Consider the following 24074-nt stretch of genomic DNA (forward strand, 5'->3'; position numbering starts at 1 on the left):
GATGTTAACCATCATAACTCAAAGGTGTTAGCTAATTTCTGATGCAAATACCAAATTTACAATTTAGTCTTTGAAGGTTTAAAAGCTAAGCTTTAGATACTGTTCATTCTCAGTGTGTAACTTGTACCTAATTAAATCTTCAGTAAGTCCACTAGTTGGAAATTGGTTGAATAAACTAGGACACACTGATACAGCCAGATGATCAACTACTATGTAACCATAAAAAAGAACGAGGAAGATCTCTATATACTCATTAAGGAGTGATCTCCAAATAATTCTTAAGTAAACAACAACCAACAAACAAGGTGGAAAATGGTGTATATACTGTATCTTTTGAGTAAGAAAGGGTAATGAGAATATATATGTATGTATTTGCTTATTTTTATTAAAAAGAATCCTGAAAAAAAAAAAACACAAAAAAATTACCTACAGAAAGCAAGAGGTGGGTGAATAAAAACTCTAAGTATACCTTTTTGTAGTTCTGATGAATGAACTATGTCATGTTTTATTTATTCAAATGTAAAATTAAATAAGAAAAGACAAATCCTAAAATTGAAAACAAATGGAAAAAAAGGAATCTAACCTAACTATCAAATTGGTAACCACATCCAGAAGAATTATTTTGAGTGACATTTGAACACAGTATTTTGACTGCACATCCTTAATAATATATGGGTTGAGTAACCCTAATCTGAAAATCCAAAATGCTCCCAAATCTGAAACTTTTTGAATGCCAACGTGAGGCCAGTAGAAAATTCCACATCTGACCTCATGTCATCGATGGGTCACAGTTTAAACTGTCTCATGCAAAATTTAATATATTGTATAAAATTACATTTAAGTTATATGTATAAGGTGTTTATGAAACTTAAATAAATTTCATGTTTAGACTTGAGTCCTAGCCCCAGGTATCTCATTATGTATTGTATATGCAAGCATTTTAAAATCTGAAAAAATCTGAAATCTGAAATAGTCTTGGTCCCAAGCATTTCAGATAGGGATACTCAACCTATATACTCTAAGGACAAAAACTGCAAAGAATTCTTACATTTTCCTTAGTAGTTTTATTGTCAGTAGTTAATACTGATATTGTAAATTCAGATTATTATGTATATACGATAGGACAATGATTCTCAAGAAATAATCGGTGGAATCCTGACTGTGAGGTACCTACAACCATTTTAGGGAATCCAAGCTGTCAAAACTGTCTTATTAGTAAGATGTTATGTACGTCCTTTTCACGGCTGATATTTGTACTGTTGGTGTATTATGATTGCATACTTCAGTGCGTTTCTCAAGAAAATACACTTAAATGATTGAGTTGTGAGCTGTACTAGCTTTTTTTCATGAAATACCTTTTACTTGAAAGAATAACCAACAAACTATAGTTATTCAGACTTGGGTATTTGGTAGACGTCTTTTCAAAAATGAATGAAAATAAGCTTGTCAACTACAAGAAAAATAAGTGACAATACTTATTGCCAGGGGAAAAATTCAAGCTTTTAGAGGAAAATTAGAATTTTTGGGAAGCTTGTATCTGGCTTTGTAAGCTTGACAGGTTTCTACTACATAAACTTTTCTGATCAGTAATGGCATCAATGAAAGCGATTGTTTAATACTGCATAATAAAACTGTCAACTTTCGGAAGATCCACAGAACTCAGTGAACTCGTATCTTCCAAATGACCAATGCATATTACAAATTTTAACATTAATCAATTTACTTTCTAATATGGTAAATATCAATAGATATATTCCACACAAACAAATGCTCTTTTGGGTCTTCAGTAATAAGAGCATAAAGATGTCCTCGATTGGACACAGTGGCTCACTTCTGTAATCCCAGCACTCTGGGAGGCCAAGGCAGGTGGATCACCTGAGGTCAGGAGTTCAAGACCAGCCTGGCCAACATGGCGAAACCCCTTCTCTACTAAAAATACAAAAATTAGCCAGGTGTGGTGGCACACACCTGTAATCCCAGCTACTCGGGAGGCTGAGGCAGGAGAATCTCTTGAACCCAGGAGGTGGAAGCTGAGGTCACCTGAGATCGTGTCACTGCACTCCAGCCTGGGCAACAAGAGCAAAACTCCATCTCAAAAATATAAAAATAAAAAATATGAGGATCAAATAAAGAGTGAATATCTACTGGCTCAAAATAATTCCACAAGCGAGTTACGATAATATTTCATGCAACAGTAGCACTGTTAGAATACATCTTCCATTTACTTCTTTGTAGGACTATGTCAAAACCAATTGCTTCAGAAAGACACGATTTGTCTATGTGCCTTATACTACCTAATGCCATTCTTTCAATACCTTGAGAGGAATTACATCTTATACAGCCTCTAAAGACAGCTTATCAAGTAATAATACAGTAAAAATTACCCTACCAATTACTTATACATCTCAAAAAAAAAAAAAAACCCAGTAAACATTGTTTTAATTTTCAACTCTCTTCAGAATTCTTGTGCACACTAAAGGTTGGAGAACAAGTTGGATGAAAAACAAAAACAAAAAAACCACAGAAATAAACACAGTTTTCTGGACATTCAAACCATCCTGTGTTTGTAACTTTCAAATTTCTATCACAAATGGGCGATGAGTTAGAAAATTCCAGATGTTCCCACTTCTTGTGGGATTTACCCTATGTGTTTCAGAACTAAGCGTCTTTAATATAATTATTCTTCACTATATGAACTCTTCCTATCTAAACTTAGAAACCAAATATATATAATGAACAATAGTTACACGTGTCATATTTTCAAGCATTTCATGGTAAGAACTTTGGATTTCAGCCTAAACGAGACAGGTGCCAGAGAGTTTTAAGCAGCCAAGTAACATGATCTGACCATGTGTTAGGATGACTCTGGTTGCAGTGTTGAGAACAGCCTGAAGAAAAGGGGCAAAAGCAGGGAGATCAACTAGAAGCTATGATGATGGCTTAATGACAGTGCTGAGGGTACAGGCGGAAAGAAATGATCAAATTCTTGTTACATTTTTGATGGCAGAACCTAAAGAACTTGTTGATGGGTTGGTATAAACTATGAGGAAACAAAAGACTAAAACATTAAGAGTGGTACTGCCCCTTGTTGAGAAACGAAAGACAACCTAAAAAGTAGGTTTAGAGCAGGGATGGAGTCAGGAGTTCAGCACTGGTTACATGTTAACTTTGAGATGCATATTAGCAATGCAAGTCAAGATGTATTAAGCAGGCAAACGAATGAGTCTGGAGTTCAGGGACAGGTTAAGTCTGCAGTTATAACTGGCAGACAATGAAATTTAGATGGAGAAGAGATGTAAGGACTGAGCCGTGGGGCACTCCTGCTTAGAATAAGGAAAAACAGGCAAAGAAGACAGACAAAGAGTGGCAATGTAGGAGGAGAACCAAGAGAATGTGGTGGTCTGGAGAAGACTGATAACTATGTCAAATGCAGCTGAAAGATAGTCAAATGAGGACTGAGAAATGTCCACTGGATTTGGTACCATAGAAATCATTGTGTTATTTAGGAAAGATGGATTCGTTGTAATGCTGGAGGCCAAAAGTCTGACTGGACTCCAAAACCTAAGCTTTAAATATTACACTACCTTTTCACTAAATTCTTATAGCCTTTTAAAAATAAAAAAGTCATTATTTTATCATCATTTCATGCTTTCCAATTACTTCAGCATCATATTAGATATTATAAAGGAAAAGTCCACTTAATAATAAGATACAAATTTAACAAACTACACTGTAAAATATTCTCCAATACACACACCCAAAAGAACTGAGAAAAATAACTAAGACTATTATATACCACACCTATAGAGGGAGAAAAGATATAAACAAAAAGCAAATTTTACCATCTGGAGTGCTTTTTGAAGGCTTTAAGGATTTTTCTTGATTTTCTATTATCCTGTCAAATTCATTTAACAAGTTTCTTTTGATTGGGGGTTCTCCTAAAAAGAAATATTTCATGTATGTTTTTAAAGCAAATAATATCAGTTTTATTTCTCAAAAGACTACAGTCCATTTTTCTAAAAGCTAAAGTACATACAACAAATAGTGACCTAATCTTTGAAAGAGAAAAGTCAGTTTTCAATGTCAATTACATTTTTGTTCTGTTTTGACCACTTTAAAACACCACTATTGGCCGGGAGCGGTGGCTCAAGCCTGTAATCCCAGCACTTTGGGAGGCCGAGACGGGCGGATCACAAGGTCAGGAGATCGAGACCATCCTGGCTAACACGGTGAAACCCCGTCTCTACTAAAAAATACAGAAAACTAGCCGGGCGAGGTGGCGGGCGCCTGTAGTCCCAGCTACTAGGGAGGCTGAGGCAGGAGAATGGCATAAACCCGGGAGGCGGAGCTTGCAGTGAGCTGAGATCGGCCACTGCACTCCAGCCTGGGCGACAGAGCGAAACTCGGTCTCAAAAAAAAAAAAAAAAAAAAAAACAAGGCCGGGCGCGGTGGCTCAAGCCTGTAATCCCAGCACTTTGGGAGGCCGAGACGGGCGGATCACGAGGTCAGGAGATCGAGACCATCCTGGTGAACACGGTGAAACCCCGTCTCTACTAAAATATACAAAAAAAAAATTAGCCGGGCGAGATGGCGGGCGCCTGTAGTCCCAGCTACTCGGGAGGCTGAGGCGAGAGAATGGCGTAAACCGGGAGGCGGAGCTTGCAGTGAGCTGAGATCCGGCCACTGCACTCCAGCCTGGGCGACAGAGCGAGACTCCGTCTCAAAAAAAAAAAAAAACAAAAACAAAAACAAAACACCACTATTGAATAGGGTCTAGGGATAAACAGATGCTACCAGATACCACAGATAAGCTACTTTTGAAAAACTGACACTGAATATAACTCTAGGTTTACTGGCAATAAGGTCTAACAAAATTTCTTCTAATAAACTTTTTTTCTTTTCTTTTTTTTTTTTTTTCTTTTGCGGCGGGCGGGGGAGAGGGGCAGCCATTAAACTGAAGGAGGAATTTATTATGTAGATCCTTGAATTAAAGAGGCTTTTTAAAATTACCAAATTACATTAAAGTACTAGTAACAGAAACAATTCTTATTTAAAAGTTCTACAGAGGCTAAGAGGGTAAGATTAAACCATAATTCAAGGTAGGCATTTCCATGTCATGCTGAGATAATATATGATAACAGGTACTTTGCTTTTTGATGCTTTATTACAGGGAATAAATTTGTATAATTTAATAAGTAAAAATGTCCATGCAAGGCTTTAGCAGCTGTTAGATTATTATAAAAGTGGTTTAAGGCCGGGCGCGGTGGCTCAAGCCTGTAATCCCAGCACTTTGGGAGGCCGAGACGGGCGGATCACAAGGTCAGGAGATCGAGACCATCCTGGCTAATACGGTGAAACCCCGTCTCTACTAAAAAATACAAAAAACTAGCCGGGCGACGAGGCGGGCGCCTGTAGTCCCAGCTACTCGGGAGGCTGAGACAGGAGAATGGCGTGAACCCGGGAGGCGGAGCTTGCAGTGAGCTGAGAGCCAGCCACTGCACTCCAGCCTGGGCGGCAGAGCAAGACTCCGTCTCAAAAAAAAAAAAAAAAAAAAAAAAAAGTGGTTTAATTGTTTAACAGTGACCTGTACTGTTCCAGTAACCAGAAGCTGGCTAAGCTATATACTTATACGAAACAGAAACACCATTGAAAGCATTTACAAGTCTGAGTTATTGTTTTTTTTCCCCCTAGGTAGAAGGTCAATACACTTCAATATTCACAAGAACAGAATGGGTTGCTATAAATAAAACCATTATTTTCCACAAAAGAATTACAGACATCTTTAAGCATGTACACTTCAGAATTTCACACTAAAGGACAGCAAACAGTTTAAGTATTATAAACTTACTACTTTGTCCATAAAGTAAACCCTATATTGAATGTGACCTGGACAACACTTGATTAAGTAAATCTGTATCCACCAAAATGACTTAGGGGCAAAAGACACTTTTTGAATGAGGAGACTAACTTCAGTGTCTCTCTGTAATATGTGAGATCTAGACAGGAAGAATTCTAATAACCAAAATATTTTTATGAGTCTATAGGTTTTCTAAAAAGGAAATAGTTATTAAGACTATCCACTGTAATGCTGGAGTTTTGGCGTTTGCTTTAATTGTAACTAACCAACTGATTCAATTATTTAAGATTATTACCAGATACACTAATAGAAAACACACACACACACAAAAAAAAACCAAATACATATCTAATATAGGTATGTATTAGGTTAACCTAATATAGTCATTTGCCACATAATGACATTTTTGTCAACAACAGACCACATATGCAATGGTCATCCTGTAAGACTTTAATAGTGGTCCCATAAATTTTTTTTTTTTTTTGAGATGAAGTCTTGCTCTGTCGCCCAGCTACTGCCTCCAGGGTTCAAGTGATTCTCCTGCCCCAACTTCCCTAGTAGCTGGGATTACAGGTGTGTGCCACCACGCCCAGCTAATTTTTATATTTTTAGTAGAGATGAGGTTTCACCATGTTGGCCAGGCTGGTCTCAAACTCCTGGTCTTAGGTGATCTGCCTGCCTCGGCCTCCCAAAGTGCTGGCATTACAGGCATAAGCCACTGCGCCCAGCCCCATAAGATTTTAATACTGTATTTTTACTGTACCTTTACTATGTTCACATACACAAATGCTTGCCATTGTGTTACAATTGCCTACAGCATTCAGGACAGTAACACGCTGTATAGGTTTGCAGCCTAGGAGCAATAAGCTATACCATATAGCCTAAGTGTATACTAGGCTATACCACCTAGGTTTGTGTAAATATACTCTGTGATGTTCCCACAATGATGAAATCTAACAACGTATTTCTCAGAACATATATCCCTGTCAAATGACACACGACTGTAGTTGAACTAAGTTGTTAGCTATATATACATTTAAAAGGGAAGTTAGAGTAGTCCACATAACATTAAGATCAAGATACTATTTACTAACAATACTGTTTTTAGCTCACTTCCTAAATGAAAAAAAGGAGCAAGCCAACGCTTACTAAATACTCTCTGCATACTATGTGTCAAGTTCACTGCCAAGTGCTTTAAATACACTTTTTTTTTTTTGAGACAGTGTCGCTCTGTTGCCCAGGCTGGAGAACAGTGGTGTGATCTCGGCTCACTGCAACCTCCGCCTCCCAGGTTCAAGTGATTCTCTTGCCTCAGCTTCTGGAGCAGTTGGGATTATAGGTGTGCGCCACCACACCTGGCTAATTTTTTGTATTTTTAGTAAAGACGGGGTTTCACCATGTTGGCCAGGCTGGTCTCAAACTCCTGACCTCAGGTGATCCACCCACCTGGGCTTCCCAAAGTGCTGGGATTACAAGGCGTGAGCGACCACACCCAGCCCTCATGGAAGGTGTTATTTGCATTTTATAGATAAGGAAACCGAAGTTATGTAAGTAGTGTAACTAAGTAGTATATATTACCCAGTACATGGTATAACCAGAAACCAACTTTTAAAGTTCATGTAAGTCAGAATCTGAACTTGCCATGTATATGAAAACAGTTAAGTTAGTATTATGCAGGTTTTGTTAAAAGTTTCAAATTTTCTAGAGAAACTCAAACTTTTTAACAGTAATTTCTCAATTATTATACTAACAATCTTTTGAAAATACATTAAGAAACCCTTAAAACATGATTTCTTGGCATACAGATTCAGAGATATGAAATCTGTATACCAAGAGTTAGAATCTGTACACAGATACTTAATCTGTGTATCTGTATATCAAACCACACTCCCCCAAACTAACTACCCAAAAATGGCTGAAAATACATACTTAGTTTATAATACTCTTGTTAGCATACCAAGTCTACTGAATAAACACTTTAAAAATAGTGATTGGCAACACGAAAGGTAAAAATGAACACTTACCTGCTGAGATAAGGGCCTCTCCCCTTCTTTTTCCAATTCTTGAATTTGACAAAACCATTTCCTCATTTTGGGGACATGTAAAAAGAGAGCGTGTGGCATGACTTGGCAGTTCAGAATCTGTCAGTTCATCATCTTCCATAAAAGCTTTAGCAATTTCTACTGCTTCTGTTTCAAAGTAGTTTTCTGAATCTTTGGAGTAAGTAGAACAAACTTCTATATTTGTTTTCACAGGAACATCAGAAAAAGCTTCAGTTTTACCAATTTCCATTTTTACGTTTTCAGGTGAAGCCTGTTCTTTTCCCAAAACATGAATGTTCTCAACAAGTGAGACTTTGGTTCCTAATACCAACTGTTGTTTGTCTTGTTTAAATTGAGAGAGAGATGGAGAAACTTTAATAGAGTGATTATTTTCTGAAGAACCACCTTCAACATTAAAGTTATTTGATAAATTAAATTCTTTACTGCAGGCTTTTTCCATTTCTGAGTTTACACAGTGCTCTGGGGTTCTCTTATCAACACAAGGAAGTATTTTTGATACATTTTGCCTAGATGTAGGTGAATAGTGAAGACTATGCTCAGTTCTGATTATATCAAATTCTTCTAACATTCCCTTAACTTTGTGTAAGGAACTTTCTGAAATGGAAACTTGCTTTCCACTTGCTGTACTAAATCCAGAGAAAGCAGATGAATTTACCACATTATATGAAAAGTCTTTTTGGGATGATATTAAATGTTTTGGAGTATGTATAGTAGTATTTTCTTCTCTTGTGAGCTGGTCTGAATGTTCATTACTTTTAAACAATACTTTGGAAAAGACTTGCTTGGTACTATCTTCTATTTCAGAAAACACTTGTCTTGCCTTTTGTAATGAAGCATCTGATACCTGGACAGATTTTCCACTTGCTGTGCTAAAAATCCCACAAGTATTTGTAGACGGGACTGATTTAGGAAGCTTCTCTATACTACATTTATGTATATCTGAAGTTTCCAAACTAATATCACAAGGTGACATTTTAGAAACTTGCTCCAATCCAGACATATTTTGGTTATGTTGTAAAATTTCTTCACTTTGAATGTCAGCAAAAACCTTATGTGAATGCATGCTACATTCATCAGTATCTAGAGAGTTATGAAAAATATCCTCTGAATCATCCAATGCCTCGTAACAACGTGCCACAATTTTTGTTTGGCAAATATTTGATTTATTCTCATCGTTTTCCTTAATTACTTTACCAAAACTGTCTGTAAATATCTCTTTCACTTTTTTAATTGTTTCATGTGAAACACAAATGATTTTACCACTGGCTGTACTAAATGCAGGTGGCCCTACCTCAAAATTACTACAATCAGATATGGACAATTTAATGGATGCATCTTTATTTTTGCAGGGTGAAGAGCTAGCCACAAGTTCCTCAACACAAATACCTTCATTTACAGTTTGAGGGTATGTATTTGCATCTTTTACACTGGATATTACTTTGGAAAAACTAGTGTTTTTTTGGTCTTCAGCATTCTTCAATACTGGCTCAATACCAGAATCAAGTTTATTTTTTGAGAGATATCCCGAATCATTATATACCTCATCGGAAAGGTAGGAATAGCTGTTAGGCATGCTACTGTTATTTAAAGAAGTATCTTGTTTTTCGGAGGGATGATTTTTGTCACTTTCAGCTATAGTATTGTTTGAATTATTTTCATACAAAGAATTTCCTACATAATCTGCAGTATTTATTCTTTCTGGTTGATCATCAAATATTCCTTCTTTAAGCCACTGTTTTGCTTCAAGTAATGAAGTTTGACTCACAGAAGGTTTTCTACTACAACTCGTGTAAAAAGCCAAGGCTGAATTTTCAATGACTGAATAAGGGGACTGATTTGTGTAGCAAGTTGCAGGACTTTTTGCTGTTTCTTTTTTGATATTTTCATGTACTTTAACTTTCAAAAAGATACTTTTTGATGTTTTGAGATTTTCAGTTTGTCTACACAAATTATCACTTAACAGCTTAGGTGGCACCACAGTCTCAACAGAAACAAGGTTTTTAACATTATTGAGATAATTCTGCATTTCTTTACACTTTGGGGCAGTTGTGATCTCAACTGTTTCACATGCTAATTCAAGGTCTTTACAAGCCTCTTTGTACTTTAGGGTCTTTGCCCATTGATGGCTAAAACTGGTGATTTCACTAGTACCTTGCTCTTTTTCATCAAAAAGATTTTTCACTCTGTCCAAAGATTCCTTTGTAATTTTAACTTTTTTCCCACTAGCTGTATGAAAACCCAACAGATTAGGTTCTTTGATCTTTTCATCACCTTGGGGTCGTTCCTGGAAGGTCACTAGTTGATTTCCAGTACCAACTGGGACACTTTCTTTCAGTATTTTGTTTTTAACTGTGTCTGTTTCCTCATGACTTAGAATGTCCATTTTGTTCTTTCTTATGTCAGAATGTAATTTAGAATTTAAGGAAAAGTTATGCAATTCTTCTGGTTTCGGATCAAAGAAATTTACAATTTTATTAAATGACTCTTTGGTGACACTAATATTTTTCCCACTTGCAGTCTGAAAAGATATATCAAAAGTCTCAAAATCTTTTATATTTTGCTCTGTTTTAGTAGCAGTTAACTGTTCTTTATTTGAAGTATTACCATGACATGTTTCTTGAGCTTTCACAACTTCTAAAAAAGTTAAATCTGACAAACCTTCTTTCATCTGAGTGTTTCCCTCCTTCATAAACTGGCCTGATGATTTAAGACATATGATGTGCTGATCAGTAAATGGTAAGTCCTTTTTATCTTTATGAATACAAATAGTATCATTTTTACTTGAATCACTGCCAACAAATTCTAAGTTACGAGAATTTCTACTGGCAGCAGTATATTTGTTATCTTCATTTTCAGTATTTATCTTGTAATTTTCAGTAATTTCTTCAACAAAAGTCCCAGTAGTCATTTCAATATTATTTTGTAACATCAGTTGGCATTTATTTTTTTCACTTACAATTTTATCATTATGATTTTCTATCTTAAACATTGAAACAACAGAATCATGACATTTACTTGAAGATAAACTTATTGGATCTACTTCTGCAGAAGTTTCCTCACTAATATTCTCAATATCACTAAACAGTTTCACAGCTTTTTGCAGAGCTTCAGTAGAAACATTCAGCTTTACGCCATGAGCAGAGTAAAAGCCCCTAAACTCCACTTCATTTTCATCTGTTAAATAACCAGAAGCACTTTTGTTACAGTCATTTTTCAACAAGCCAGCAAACTTTTGTTTAATTCCAACTGTACCTTCAAATTGCTTGCTGCTGTCTACCTGACCAATCGATGGGGCATTAATTATGACAAGACCAGCATCTCTGTTTTCCTCAGAAGTAGTATTTAAGATAGTCACCTGGTTTTCAGGCACTTCAAATGTATTCTTCTGCAATATGTAGCTTGGCTTTCTAAACTGAGTAAATTCAAACTGACTTCCTGATTCTTCTAATATAGTGGAAAGTTCTGTAATTTCTGCCTTTTGGCTAGGTGTTAAGTTATGGTTTGAATTAAAATCCTGCTTTGAAAATGACATCTGAGGGGTTATATGACTATTTTTACAATCAGAAACAACTACACTACTCTGTAAATGTGCAGATACAGTATTAATTGACTGAGGCTTGCTCAGTTTCTTTTGCTTATCTAACGCCAAGGTATTTACAATTTCAACACAAGCTAAACTAGTAGGATACTGTTCTTCAATATCTTTGAAGAACATTTTGCTCTTCTTAATGTTATGTTCAGAGAGCTTGATTTCCTTATTTGAAGCTGTTCTGAAGCTACCTCCAAAACTGTGATTTGAAATTGGATCTAAGGGTCCTGCCCATTTGTCCATGCAATCATTATTTTTGTCTGGTATTTTATCTATATTCAAGGAGATGTCCGGTTGTAAATCTTGACCTAGAGTCATTTTTAGATGCTGCTTTACACTATTTTTGTTCTCCTCTGCAAGATCATAAACTATATTTGATGAGTCCAAATCTTTCATAATCGACACTTGGGTTGCTTCTTTATCACCTATGTCTGCATATAAAACCATGGTAGAGTTCTTGAAAACGGGTTCGTTTACACAAGTCAAGTCTGTTTCAAGAAGTTCGTTAGTATTTCCTAAAGCAAAATTATTCCTTTCATTAGCTACTTGGAAGACAAAATTACTCTCATTGCCTGAAAAAAGTTCTTCAGAGTCTGGATTGACAGTTATTTTTGGAATTAAAGTAGTTTCTTCTTGATCTTTTTGGATTACTCTTAGATTTGTGTTTTGGTTGAATTGTACCTTTCTTGAAGGTGATGCTACTCTTATGTATTTTTCAGGTGGCAATAGCTCAACATTTTTAGAATTTTCACTTAAAGCACATACATCTTGATTCTTTTCCATGGGAATATTTTTGGTTAGTTCAAAATCAGATTCATAATTGTTACCTTTGAGCTCGTCTGACATTTTGTATGATTCTTTGCCTCTAGAAATCATGACTAGGTTTGACAGAACATCCTTGGAAGTAGGAGTTAAAATAAGAGTGCTGGCATTTTCATGGTCATATAAAGGACTTTTCTGGGATTGAAAGTCAGTATCACTATATTCTGCTTTTGAATGTTGTACTGGGTGATGTGCTGCAGCCAAGACCTCTTCTTTTATATCTGAAACTTTTCTGCTTTTTGGATCATTTTCATACTGTCCTTCCTGCAGACACGACAGAGAATCAGCCTCTGGGATACTAAATAACTGTAGTTTTTCCTTGTTACATTTTGCTTCTTTATAATCAAGATCCTGAGAGATTACTGTATTATTAGAAGAACATGTTGCATTTCTAGAACATTTTCTCAGAATTGTCCCAAAAGAGCTGGTTAAGGACAAAGTTGGTTCTTCAAAATAATTCTGTGAACAGCTTCTTTTGACAGAAGAATGAAATAAACCTAAACATAAAAACACAAAGTGACAAAATTAAAGTACCATCAATCACATTCACTAAATATTTTTCACTAAGTTAAAAAGGTAGTGTTTGGGCACGGTGGCTCATGCCTGTAATCTCAGCACTTTTGGGAGGCTGAGGCAGGAAGACTGCTTGAGCCCAGGAGTTCGAGCCTAGCCTGAGCAACATAGCGAGACCATGACTCCAAGAAAAATAAAAATTAGCTGGGTGTGGTGGTGTATGCATGTGGTGCCAGCTACTCGGGAGGGTGAGGTGCAAGGACTGCTTGACCCCAGAAGGTTGAGGCTACGGTGAGCTGAGATCACACCAGTGCACTCCAGACTAGGTAACAGAATGAGACAGTCTCTAAAAAATAAAAATAAATAAAAAGGGTAGTGTTCAAAGCACAAATTACATGAGAATAAGTGAATGTCAAATTTAAAGCAGAAAGAATCCTAAATATGCTCTACTTTTTAGTTATTACATTTTTTAGCTAAAGATAAATTAGAACTAAGTTTTTTTGTAATAATAGGTACCAACTCAATCAAAATTAATATCTAGGTCCAGGAAGTAGCTAGCTACCATAAACAAAACTCAAAGTAATTTTTATTGGAAAATAAAATTGAAAAAATTTCATTGCTACTAATACAGGTGTGAACAGAAAAGCAAGGCATAGAAAAGGAATTAGAAAAGTTAACAATTTTCTTAATTTTTTCACATTGAAAAAAAAACCCACAATTTTTAAAAACAGGGTCCATATACTAACAGCCTGAAAGACGACCTAATCTCAATGATAAAGGCAAATGAGCTCAACTGCTCTGTTAAATTTCTTGACCCTCTGAATTTTCTACTAACCAGTTCTTAATTGCATTTTATTTCATCAGTGATCACATTTATTTCATCAGTGATCACATGTATTAGCTCTTTTTTTTTTTTTTTTGAGATGGAGTCTCGCTCTGTCACCCAGGCTGGAGTGCAGTGGCGTGATCTCAGCTCACTGCAACCTCCATCTCCCAGGTTCAAGTGATTCTCCTGCCTTAGCCTCCAGAGTAGCTGGGATTACAGGCACATGCCACCACATCTGGACAATTTTTGTTTTTTTAATAGAGATGGGGTTTTACCATGTTGACCAGGCTGGTCTCGAACTCTTGACCTTAAGTGATCTACCTGCCTTTGCCTCCCAAAGTGCTGGGATTATAGGCATGAGCCACCACGTCTGGCCTTTATTAACTTTTTCTTTTTTTTGAGACGGAGTCTTGCTCTGTCGCCCGGGCGGAAGTGCAGTGGCCGGATCTCAGCTCACTGCAAGCTCTGCCTCCCGGGTTCACACCATTCTCCTGCCTCAGTCTCCCGAGTAGCTGGGACTACAGGCGCCCGCCACCTCGCCCGGCTAGTTTTTTGTATTTTTTAGTAGAGACGGGGTTTCACAGTGTTAGCCAGAATGGTCTCGATCTCCTGACCTCGTGATCCGCCCGCCTCGGCCTCCCAAAGTGCTGGGATTAGAGGCTTGAGCCACCGCGCCTGGCCATTAACTTTTTCATTGGCTTTAACTATGATATGCATAGTATCAAACATTTTCCTCTAAAAATTGAACCCAAACTTCAAACAGTTCTGTACTCTGGTCTCACCAACTCTACTATTCACTGAGCTATTCACTAAAATCTTCTCATAGGGAGATAAAATCACTTTGTAAACATACAGTTTAGTCGCTAAGTGAACAGTTGTAACAACAAAGAGGACAGAGTTACACCGTAGAGATGCCGAAATAGAGCAATAACGGTATGCAATCTTCAAAATATTTAAGAAAATTATGTAACAACAACAGCAACAAATCATTATTTTAGAACCGGCCTATATTAAATTTAGCTAGTACTTCCTTATTTAATTTTTTTTTTTTTTTTTTTTTTTTTTTTAGGGACAAGGTCTCATTTTGTGGCCCAGGCTGGAGTGCACTGGTACAATTTTGGTTCACTGCAGCCTCATCACTTGGGCTCAAGTGATCCTCCCGTCTGAGCATCCTGAGTAGGTACAACATCAGAAGCATGCCACCATGCCTGGGTATTTTAAATATTTTGTAGAGATGGGGTCTTGCTATATTGCCCAGGGTGTTCTTCAACTCCTGACCACAAGTGATCCTCCTGCCTTAGCCTCCCAAAGTGCTAAGATTACAGGCATTAGCCACTATATCTAGCCTAATTTTTTTAACATGCTTTAGAGAAAAATACATAGTAAATACCACCACATATTTATAGAGTTGTCCAATTTGTGTATAATAAACACTTTTTAAATTAAAGCAGGAATTAGCTAGCCAAGCTCTGAATGTTTATGAATTAAAAACTGTCTCAAGTTGTTGGCTGGAATGTAAATTAGTTCAACCATTGTGGAAGACAGCGTGGCAATTCCTCAAAGACTTAGAACCAGAAATACCATCTAACTCAGCAATCTCATTACTGGGTATATACCCAAAGGAATAAAAATCGTTCAATTATAAAGATACATTCACGTGTATGTTCGCTGCAGCACTATTCACAATAGCACAGACATGGAATCAACCCAAATGCCCATCAATGACAGACTGGATAAAGAAAATGTGGAACTATACACCATGGAATACCATGCAGCCATAAAAGGAACAAGATCATGTCCTTTGCAGGGACATGGATGGAGCTGGAAGCCATTATCCTAAGCAAACTAATGCAGGAACAGAAAACCAAACATCACATGTTCTCACTTATAAGTGGGAGCTGAACAATGAGAACACACGGACACAGGGAGAGGAACAACACACACTACGGTCTGTCTGGAGGTGGGGTGTGTTGGGGGAGGGAGAGCATCAGGAAAAATAGTTAATACATGTTGGGCCTAACGCTTAGGTGAAGGGTTGACAGGTGCAGCAAACCAACATGGCACACGTTTACCTATGTAACAAAACTACAAGTCCTCCACATGTACCCTAGAACTTAAAATAAAATAAAGCTGTCTCAAGAGTGACGGATATATACATACATACTATGCAAACTTATCTACCATGTTTGAGTGATCTGATTCTAAACACTGGTAATTAAAGACCTAAACAATAATGCATACAGATGATGCCTAAGATTAAATATAAGATATGAAGATTTTAAAAAGCACAAAAAAACACATAAGGAATCATCATCTATAAAACTATATGTATTATTTACCCCAAAAAAAAAAAAAAAAAAAAAAAAAAAAAAAGAGAGAGGTACCTGAATTAGCATTTGCAAATGTAAGTGGTGCTTCAAAAGCATTTGCTTCAAATTGGGCTGAACAGTTCATTAGTTCTGATTTTTGGTCTTTCGGTATTGTTTTTTCTTGATAAGATGTTTCATCATGTATAGCATAAATAAACTTATTTGTTTTCTTTTTCAAAGTAGATATTAAACCTGCATTCTTCAAAGCTACAGAAGTCTGTGTGGTGGCAGCTGGCCAGCTTCCATTATCAATTGAATTTGGACATAAGGAGTCATCCTTCCGTGAGCAAACAGTATGTATTTCCAGTCCACTTTCAGAGGCTTCAGTTTCTTTTTTAAAGTTTGGATCAGTCATATGACCTGAAAAACTTGCACTGAAAGTCTCTTTAGGTGATTCTCTTATTCTGAATATAGACTTTTTGATACCCTGGAATGAAGAAGCCATTGGAGAAGTTTCAGATATTGCCTGCTTTACTGCAAGAATGTAGTTGCTATGAGATTCAAGATGCTGCTCTTCATCTCTCTCATTTACCACTGTTTCCTCATTTAATGGCTTCTCTGATTTTGGTAGGCTAGAAATATGTGGCAAAGAATTCTCTGAAGTAAGAAAATCTTTCTTTCTTTCATTCTCTGTGTTTAATAGGTCTTTTTCTGAATTATTTTGGTCACAAGAAGAAACACGCAATACGGGTATTTTCTCCATCTGGGTTCATTTAGACCTGAAAGGGTTAGTTGAGACCATTCGCAGGCCAAAGATGGTACAACATCCTTGGAGATTTTGTCACTTCCACTCTCAAAGGGCTTCTGATTTGCTACATTTGAATCTAATGGATCAGTATCACTTGATTCCATTTCAGGTACAAATGAGTATTTTTCTTTCACTTGGTTTTTAGATTTTTCACATTCATCAGCGTTTGCTTCATGGAAAATTTTTTTCCTAGTCTTGCTAGTTCTTACTTTTTGTAGATTTCCTGTTCTACATTTAGAAAAACATAATGAAAAACTATCTTCTTCAGAGGTATCTACAACTGTTTCATATACTTCATCTTCTAGGACATTTGGCATTGACTTTCCAATGTGGTCTTTGCAGCTATTTACTTTAAATGAATTCCCTAATGTTTTTCCAAATCCTGTTAAAGTATAAAACAGAAGCACATTAATAACATTTTATAAGCCATATAATTTACATTATTCTCACAACCTTTCTCATAGAAACAGTATATGTAGAATATACTAAATATTACATGTCAGTATTTAAAGGGTTATTGTGAGTACTTGGCATTTTATTTTTTGGCTAGTCACCCCTTCTCCTGTTCTCCTAGTAAAGCCTGATTCCCCTGATTCCAATGAACCTAAAGCCTTTTATTCACACAACAATCCCTAAAAATCTTTCTTTAGCAGTTCTACACAATTAAAACTCACCTAATCTTACCATATATACAATTAAATATTCTAAGACCTATCAAAACAGATGTTCCAAATCAATTTTGTGGCCGTATAAGGGTAAATCTGATTTTACATATGCATATACATACATACATGATACCACAGGCAAAAACAGATACCAAATCCTACAGTTATACAAACATACACACATACTAAGAAAAGTGCAATAATCCATGACCTGATTAGGTCAACTATGGTATATCTAAACCACATTTACTTTCTAATTAGAAAAAAAAGCTCAGATTTTGTTAATTATATATCTTACTGTCTCTGAAAATTTTCAATAGGCTTTGTTTTTGTGTCACAACCACATATTGAACAGTACTATCTTATACGGTATTTAAATACCGTCATGGAAATCAAATTAGTTTCTCTTTTTTTCCACTGAGACAGGGTCTCACTCTGTCACCCAGGTGGGAGTGCAGTGGCACACACATAGCTCACTGCAACCTTGACCCCCTGGGCTTAAGCAATCCTCCCACCTCAGCCTCCTGAGTAGCTGGGATCACAGGCACATCAAGTTAGTTTCTACTCTCAATACTTTGAGATAAAACACTACTTCAGTAGTCAAGAAAGGAAAAGTAATGTATTTTCTCTTTAAGAAAAGAGGAGCAATCCTTCAATGGTGCCAATTAAAAACAGTAGTTCAGGCTGGGCACGGTGGCTTATGCCCATTTGAGACCAGCCTGGCCAACATGGTGAAATGCCAGCTCTACTAAAAATACAAAAAGTAGTCGGGCGTGGTAGTGCATGCTTGTAATCCCAGCTACTTGGGAAGCTGAGGCAGGAGAATCGCCTAAGCACGGGAGGCAGAGGTTGCAGTAAACTGAGATTATGGGTGACAGCGCAAGGCTCCATCTCAAAAAAATCCCCAAAACAACAACAACAACAACAACAACAAAAACTGTAGTTCAACTAAACAGAGGACTTACCATGACTTGTAGCTTCTCTTTGATTTGTGTTTTCACTGTCTGTCATAGAAGGGATACATCTATCATTTTTCTTCAGACTTTTATCATGGTTAGAAAAATAGCTTTTCACATTCTGCAAAAAGTATAGTTTAAAAATCACTAGTATAAAAACTCTCAACGCAAATATAGTAGTAGTCCCCCCTTATCCATGGTTTCACTTTTGGTGATTTCAGTTACCTGCAATCAACCTAGGTTCAAAAATTTTTAATGGAAAATTCCAGAAGTAAGCAATTAATAAGTTTTAAATTGTGTGCCATCCTGAGTAGTGTGATGAAATCTTGCACCATTAGGATGTAGAAATCTTAGGAAAGGAAAATGGAAATGGAGAAAAAAAAACCTGCACCATATTGCTCCATCCCACTTGGGACATGAATCATCCCTTTGTCCAGCGATAGTATTGAGGCTGTATATGGGACCCACCTGTTAGTCACTTAGTAGTCTTGGTTATCAGATCGGCTATTGTGGTACCACAGTGCTTGTGTTCAAGTCACCCTTATTTTACTTAACAATGGCCCCAAAGCACAAGTGTAATGATGCTGGCAATTCAAATATGCCAGAAAGAAGCCATAAAGTGCTTCCTTTAATTGAAACATTGAAAGTTCTCGACTTAAGGAAAAAAAAATGTACTGCGAAATCTATGGTAAAAACAAATCTATCTGTGAGATTGTGAAGGAGAAAGACATATGAGCTGTTTTTCCTGTTACACCTCAAACTGCAAAAGTTATGGCCACACAGTGCACCATAGAAATAAAAAAGGTAGGCCGGGCGCGGTGGCTCAAGCCTGTAATCCCAGCACTTTGGGAGGCCGAGACGGGCGGATCATGAGGTCAGGAGATCGACACCATCCTGGCTAACACGGTGAAACCCCGTCTCTACTAAAAATACAAAAAACTAGCCAGGCGAGGTGGCGGGCGCCTGTAGTCCCAGCTACTAGGGAGGCTGAGGCAGGAGAATGGCGTAAACCCAGGAGGCGGAGCTTGCAGTGAGCTGAGATCCGGCCACTGCACTCCAGTCCGGGCAACAGAGCGAGACTCCGCCTCAAAAAAAAAAAAAAAAAAAAAAAAAAGAAATAAAAAAGGTATTACATTTGTGGGTAGAAAACATGAACAGATTGTTTTGATTGACAGCTACACATTATGCCAGAAAGCATAGAGCCTATACGAAAACTTCAGTAAGGGATCTCCTGAAACAAATGACACCAAGCCATTTACTGCAAGTAAGGGAATGTTACACAGATTCGAGATTAGGTTTGGACTGAAAAAAATAAAAATTTTTATTTTTATATTCATCTGCTGATGAAGCTGCTGCCACACGAGTACAGAACAAAAAGGTATTTTGAGACAGAGAGACAACATTCACATAACTTTTATTACGGTATTTTGTTAAAATTTTTCTATTTTATTATTAGTTCTTGTTAATCTCTTACTGTGCCTAATTTATGAATTAAACTTTATCACAGGGTATGTGCTTATAGAAAAAAGATTATAGGTATATATACATAAATATTACACATATTTTTAATATACGTATAGGATTCAGTACTAAGGTTTCAGGCATTCACTGGGGGATATTGGAATATATACCCCATGAATAAGACGGGACTACTGTATATATTGTATATATGCAACTTTTTAAATAGAGAGACAGCAGAGTTTCACAGAAAGGTAAAATCACATATAGGATCAGGTTTAGAGACTTTCTCAAAGGCTTAGATAAATTACAGATTAGGAAATTAAAAATGTAAGATAAATAATTTAACAAGGCATTCCAAAATTGTTAGCAGTGTCAACAGTCTAATCAATTTGTCATATTTACTTACAGCAGTAGTATCATGAGGAATTAGAGTTTCAGATGCTTCCTCATTTCTGACTGCAAGATAAAAATTTATGTGTATTGTATATTATCACTAGAATGTAAAAACTCATTTTTTGTCAGACATAAAAAAGCACATCTACTATTTGATTACGTGACACATTTGAAACAAAATGAACTGATTCAAGTACTCAAGTATAGTAACTAGAAAGGTCAATCAATGCAGTGAATAAACTATACTTCCTTCCTTTGTACTACTCACAAGGTGGTAAGATATGGCTTAGTGATCATTACTTTATGGTAATACTGTCCACAATGAGTTGCAAAATCAGATGATGCTGTGAGGTTATGACTTAAAAGCTAAAGCTTGGAGACTTTAGCATTCATTTAGATAATATTACAGCCTAAAGGCATACTGTATGTTAAACACGTCTTTTCAAAATGATTTTATTCATATTATTTCATCTAAGCAACAGAATAGGGTTAATTTACTCCCAGCTAAAGAGGAATCAAAATAGAATGTTATTTTGACAGAATAAACAAAATATAATACTGGTTTGGGAATAAATTAAGCTCGGGCTTTGAGTACAACCTAGTTATATATACATACATACACACACACACACCACACACACACACACATACACTTTATGACTGCACACACACGGGCACACAACGGTTAAGTAAAAACATTTTACAAAACAAACTTTACTGTGTGTAGGACTTCTGGATAAAACACAGGACACTTCATTAAATTTGAATTTCAGACATCCAACGAATAATTTTTTAGTGTTAAGTATGTCTCAAAATTATTCGCTGTTAATCTGAAGTCTAAATTTAACTAGGTATACCGTATTTTTATTTTCTAAACCCTAACTACATGATGTACTCAGAATTTTCATTACATTTAAAAAGAGCAGATATGACTCACAAAATAAGTTTCACAACTATTAATAGGTCATAATCTGCAAATTGAGAAACAATGATCTGGCCCAGTATCTTCTTAGAAAAAAAAATGTGGCTGAGACGGGCGGATCACTTGAGGTCAGGAGTTCAAGACCACACTGGCCAACCCGGTGAAACCCCCTCTCCACTAAAAATACAAAAATTACTTGGGTGTGGTGGTGGGTGCCTGTAATCCCAGCTACTCATGAGTCTGAGGCACAAAAATTGCTTGAAACCAGAAGGCAGAGGTTGCAGTGAGCCGAGATGGCACCACTGAACTTCAGCTTGATCAAGAGCGAGACTCCGCCTCAAAACAAAAAAAAAAAAAAAGAAAAAGAATGCTAATGAATACTTACTTTTTTTCCCATTATTATTCAATCTTTCATCCTTTGCCTATAAACTGTGATGCGTTTGTTTAGATGAACTTCCAAATACTTGTTTGTACTATAATCATATTTATTTACAGATATTTATTTAAACTTATATGTTTATTATCTCATAAAAATAAAAAAGAATGGTCACAGGTGGGTGTGGTGGCTGCTTGAGCTCAGGAATTTGAGACAAGCGTGGGCAACAAGGCAGGATCCACCTTTACAAAAAATACAAAAAAAATTAGCCAGGACTGGTAGTACACTGGTGGCATGGTACCTGTAGTCCCAGTTACTTGGAAGGCTAAGAGGTAGAAAGATTAATTGAGCCTGGGAAGTTGAGGCTACAGTGAACTGCGACTATGCCACTGCACGGCAGCCTGGGCAACACAGAAGAACCTTGTCTCAATTAAAAAAAAAAAAGTCACAACTTTTCAAATACTAAGTCATGATTAGCCAAATCTCAGCTACTCCGAGATTTGTAAGTAGTTTTATAACAGGAGGTTTTTTTTTTGGGGGGGGGGGGGCTGGAGTCTCGCTCTGTCGCACAGGCTGGAGTGCAGTGGCGTGATCTCAGATCACTACAAGCTCTGCCTCCCAGGTTCACACCATCCTCCTGCCTCAGCCTCCTGAGTAGCTGGGACTACAGGTGTCTGCCACCACGCCCAGCTAATCTTTTCTATTTTTAGTAGAGATGGGGTTTCACCATGTTAGTCAGGATGGTCTCGATCTCCTGACCTCATGATCCTCCCGTCTCAGCCTCCCTGTCACCCAGGCTGGAGTGCAGTGGCACAATCTCGGCTCACCGCAACCTCTGCCTCCCGGGTTCAAGCGATTCTCATGCCTCAGCCCCCAAGTAGCTGGGATTATGGGTGTGTTCTACCACGCCTGGCTAATTTGTATATTTTTAGTAGAGATAGGGTTTCACCACGTTGTACAGGCTGGTCTCAAACTCCTGGCCTCAGGTGATCTGCCCTTCTCAGCCTCCCAAAGTGTTCATATCACAGGCGTGAGCCACTGCAACCAGCCTACAATAGGAAATATTTCTAGATCCTAGTAACAGAAACTATGGTGAGAATGAAAATAGTTTACAGTTTAATGAATGAATAAATTAAATATTGCAGTTTATCACATAGTTGTGTAATTTACACTTGTGGAACTTAAGACCTCAACTCAGTACTACTGGCAATACAGACCTTAGAACACATTTAAGTAGAGAAAACAAAAGCTTATTTAATGCTGCTTTAATGCCCTAATTACCACAATCATCTGTAAAAAAAAATTCAGTCACACCAAATACTGCCTCTTAAATGCTTGTATGGGCCAGTAAAGGAATATTTGTGAGCTAGTCTACATTAATCACATCGTACTAAAACACAATGCTTGACCCCAGTGGACACACTATCACTTAATGTGTTTGTATTTATCCCAATCTACACTTAATAGAATAAAATTATTGTCAACTACTAACACACTTATCAAAGACATTATCTAATATTTTCTTTTTAACAGAAGTATTAGAGATGACAATTATCAACCTTATCTGCTCTTTCTTGTAAATATACATTTGCTATGATTACCTATGAGCACAGTAGAACTAAGGGTGGGTGGTGTAGCTAAAGAACTTGACCAAGACATATCAGGATCCACCTCAGCTCCCAGACTTTCAGAAATATGTTTTGGAGTCTGACGACCCTGGGAGGAAATAAAAGAGTTTATTTTTTTACAGAAATGCCCTGATCATTAAGGATATTATTTTTTCATTCACTTTTTATTTCACTTATCGTTTACTGAATGCCTATATGAGGAAGAATGCTAGGTACAGATTTGTAAATCTCAGGGGAAAGGTGTAACGCTATTGTCAAATTCTCAATTACTAAGTCATAAAAATAAACCAGGTAGAATATTTACCTTCACAAACTTTGGTGTATGAAACAAACTCCCACATACCACTGGGGGTAAAAAAGGGGAAAATTGTTAAGTTTTAATTTTATTAACATTTCTAGTATTCTAAGAATAAAAAGCATTGTTTTTAATCATACCTGACTTATCTCTTTGTGGTGTTACATGCGTACACTGTAGAACAACAGGACTAAAATAAAACAAAGCAAATTCCTTAGGTTATTTTTAAAAAAACTGTCAAAAACTAGTTTATCTTATTTTTAAAAGAAGACTCTCATTCATATAAATTGTTGGAATAGTACTTTTAGATATTTTATATTACTTTTTAAAAAGTAAATCTCTCATGAAGCATTAAGTAATCACCAAGTGATGTTTAAAATGCCAACATATATATACTCACAAATTTCAGCTGCTGGAAACTGTATATTTTAAACTCAAAACTTTGGTAAAGTAGGCCGGGCACAGTGGCTCATGCCTGTAATCCCAGCACTTTCAGAGGCCAAGGTGGGTGGATCATGAGGTCAGGAGATCGAGATCATCCTGGCTAACACGTTGAAACCCCATCTCTACTAAAAACACAAAAAATTAGCC

The 24074-nt window shown here is 36.7% G+C and overlaps 1 protein-coding gene across 1 annotated transcript in view; it reads right to left on the reverse strand.

Annotated features, from left to right (window-relative positions):
- BRCA2 (BRCA2 DNA repair associated) overlaps positions 1 to 24074 on the reverse strand; it is a 99281-nt gene that overhangs the window by 63497 nt on the left and 11710 nt on the right. The window contains 9 exon segments of the mRNA XM_033235629.1: positions 3843 to 3938; positions 7882 to 12828; positions 16055 to 16750; positions 16753 to 17169; positions 18418 to 18529; positions 20276 to 20325; positions 23162 to 23276; positions 23493 to 23533; positions 23624 to 23673. Coding sequence (XP_033091520.1) covers positions 3843 to 3938; positions 7882 to 12828; positions 16055 to 16750; positions 16753 to 17169; positions 18418 to 18529; positions 20276 to 20325; positions 23162 to 23276; positions 23493 to 23533; positions 23624 to 23673 — 6524 coding nt within the window.

The sequence above is a fragment of the Trachypithecus francoisi genome, unplaced genomic scaffold, assembly GCF_009764315.1.
Source record: "Trachypithecus francoisi isolate TF-2019V2 unplaced genomic scaffold, Tfra_2.0 Contig01461, whole genome shotgun sequence".
Classification (NCBI taxonomy): Eukaryota; Metazoa; Chordata; class Mammalia; order Primates; family Cercopithecidae; genus Trachypithecus; species Trachypithecus francoisi.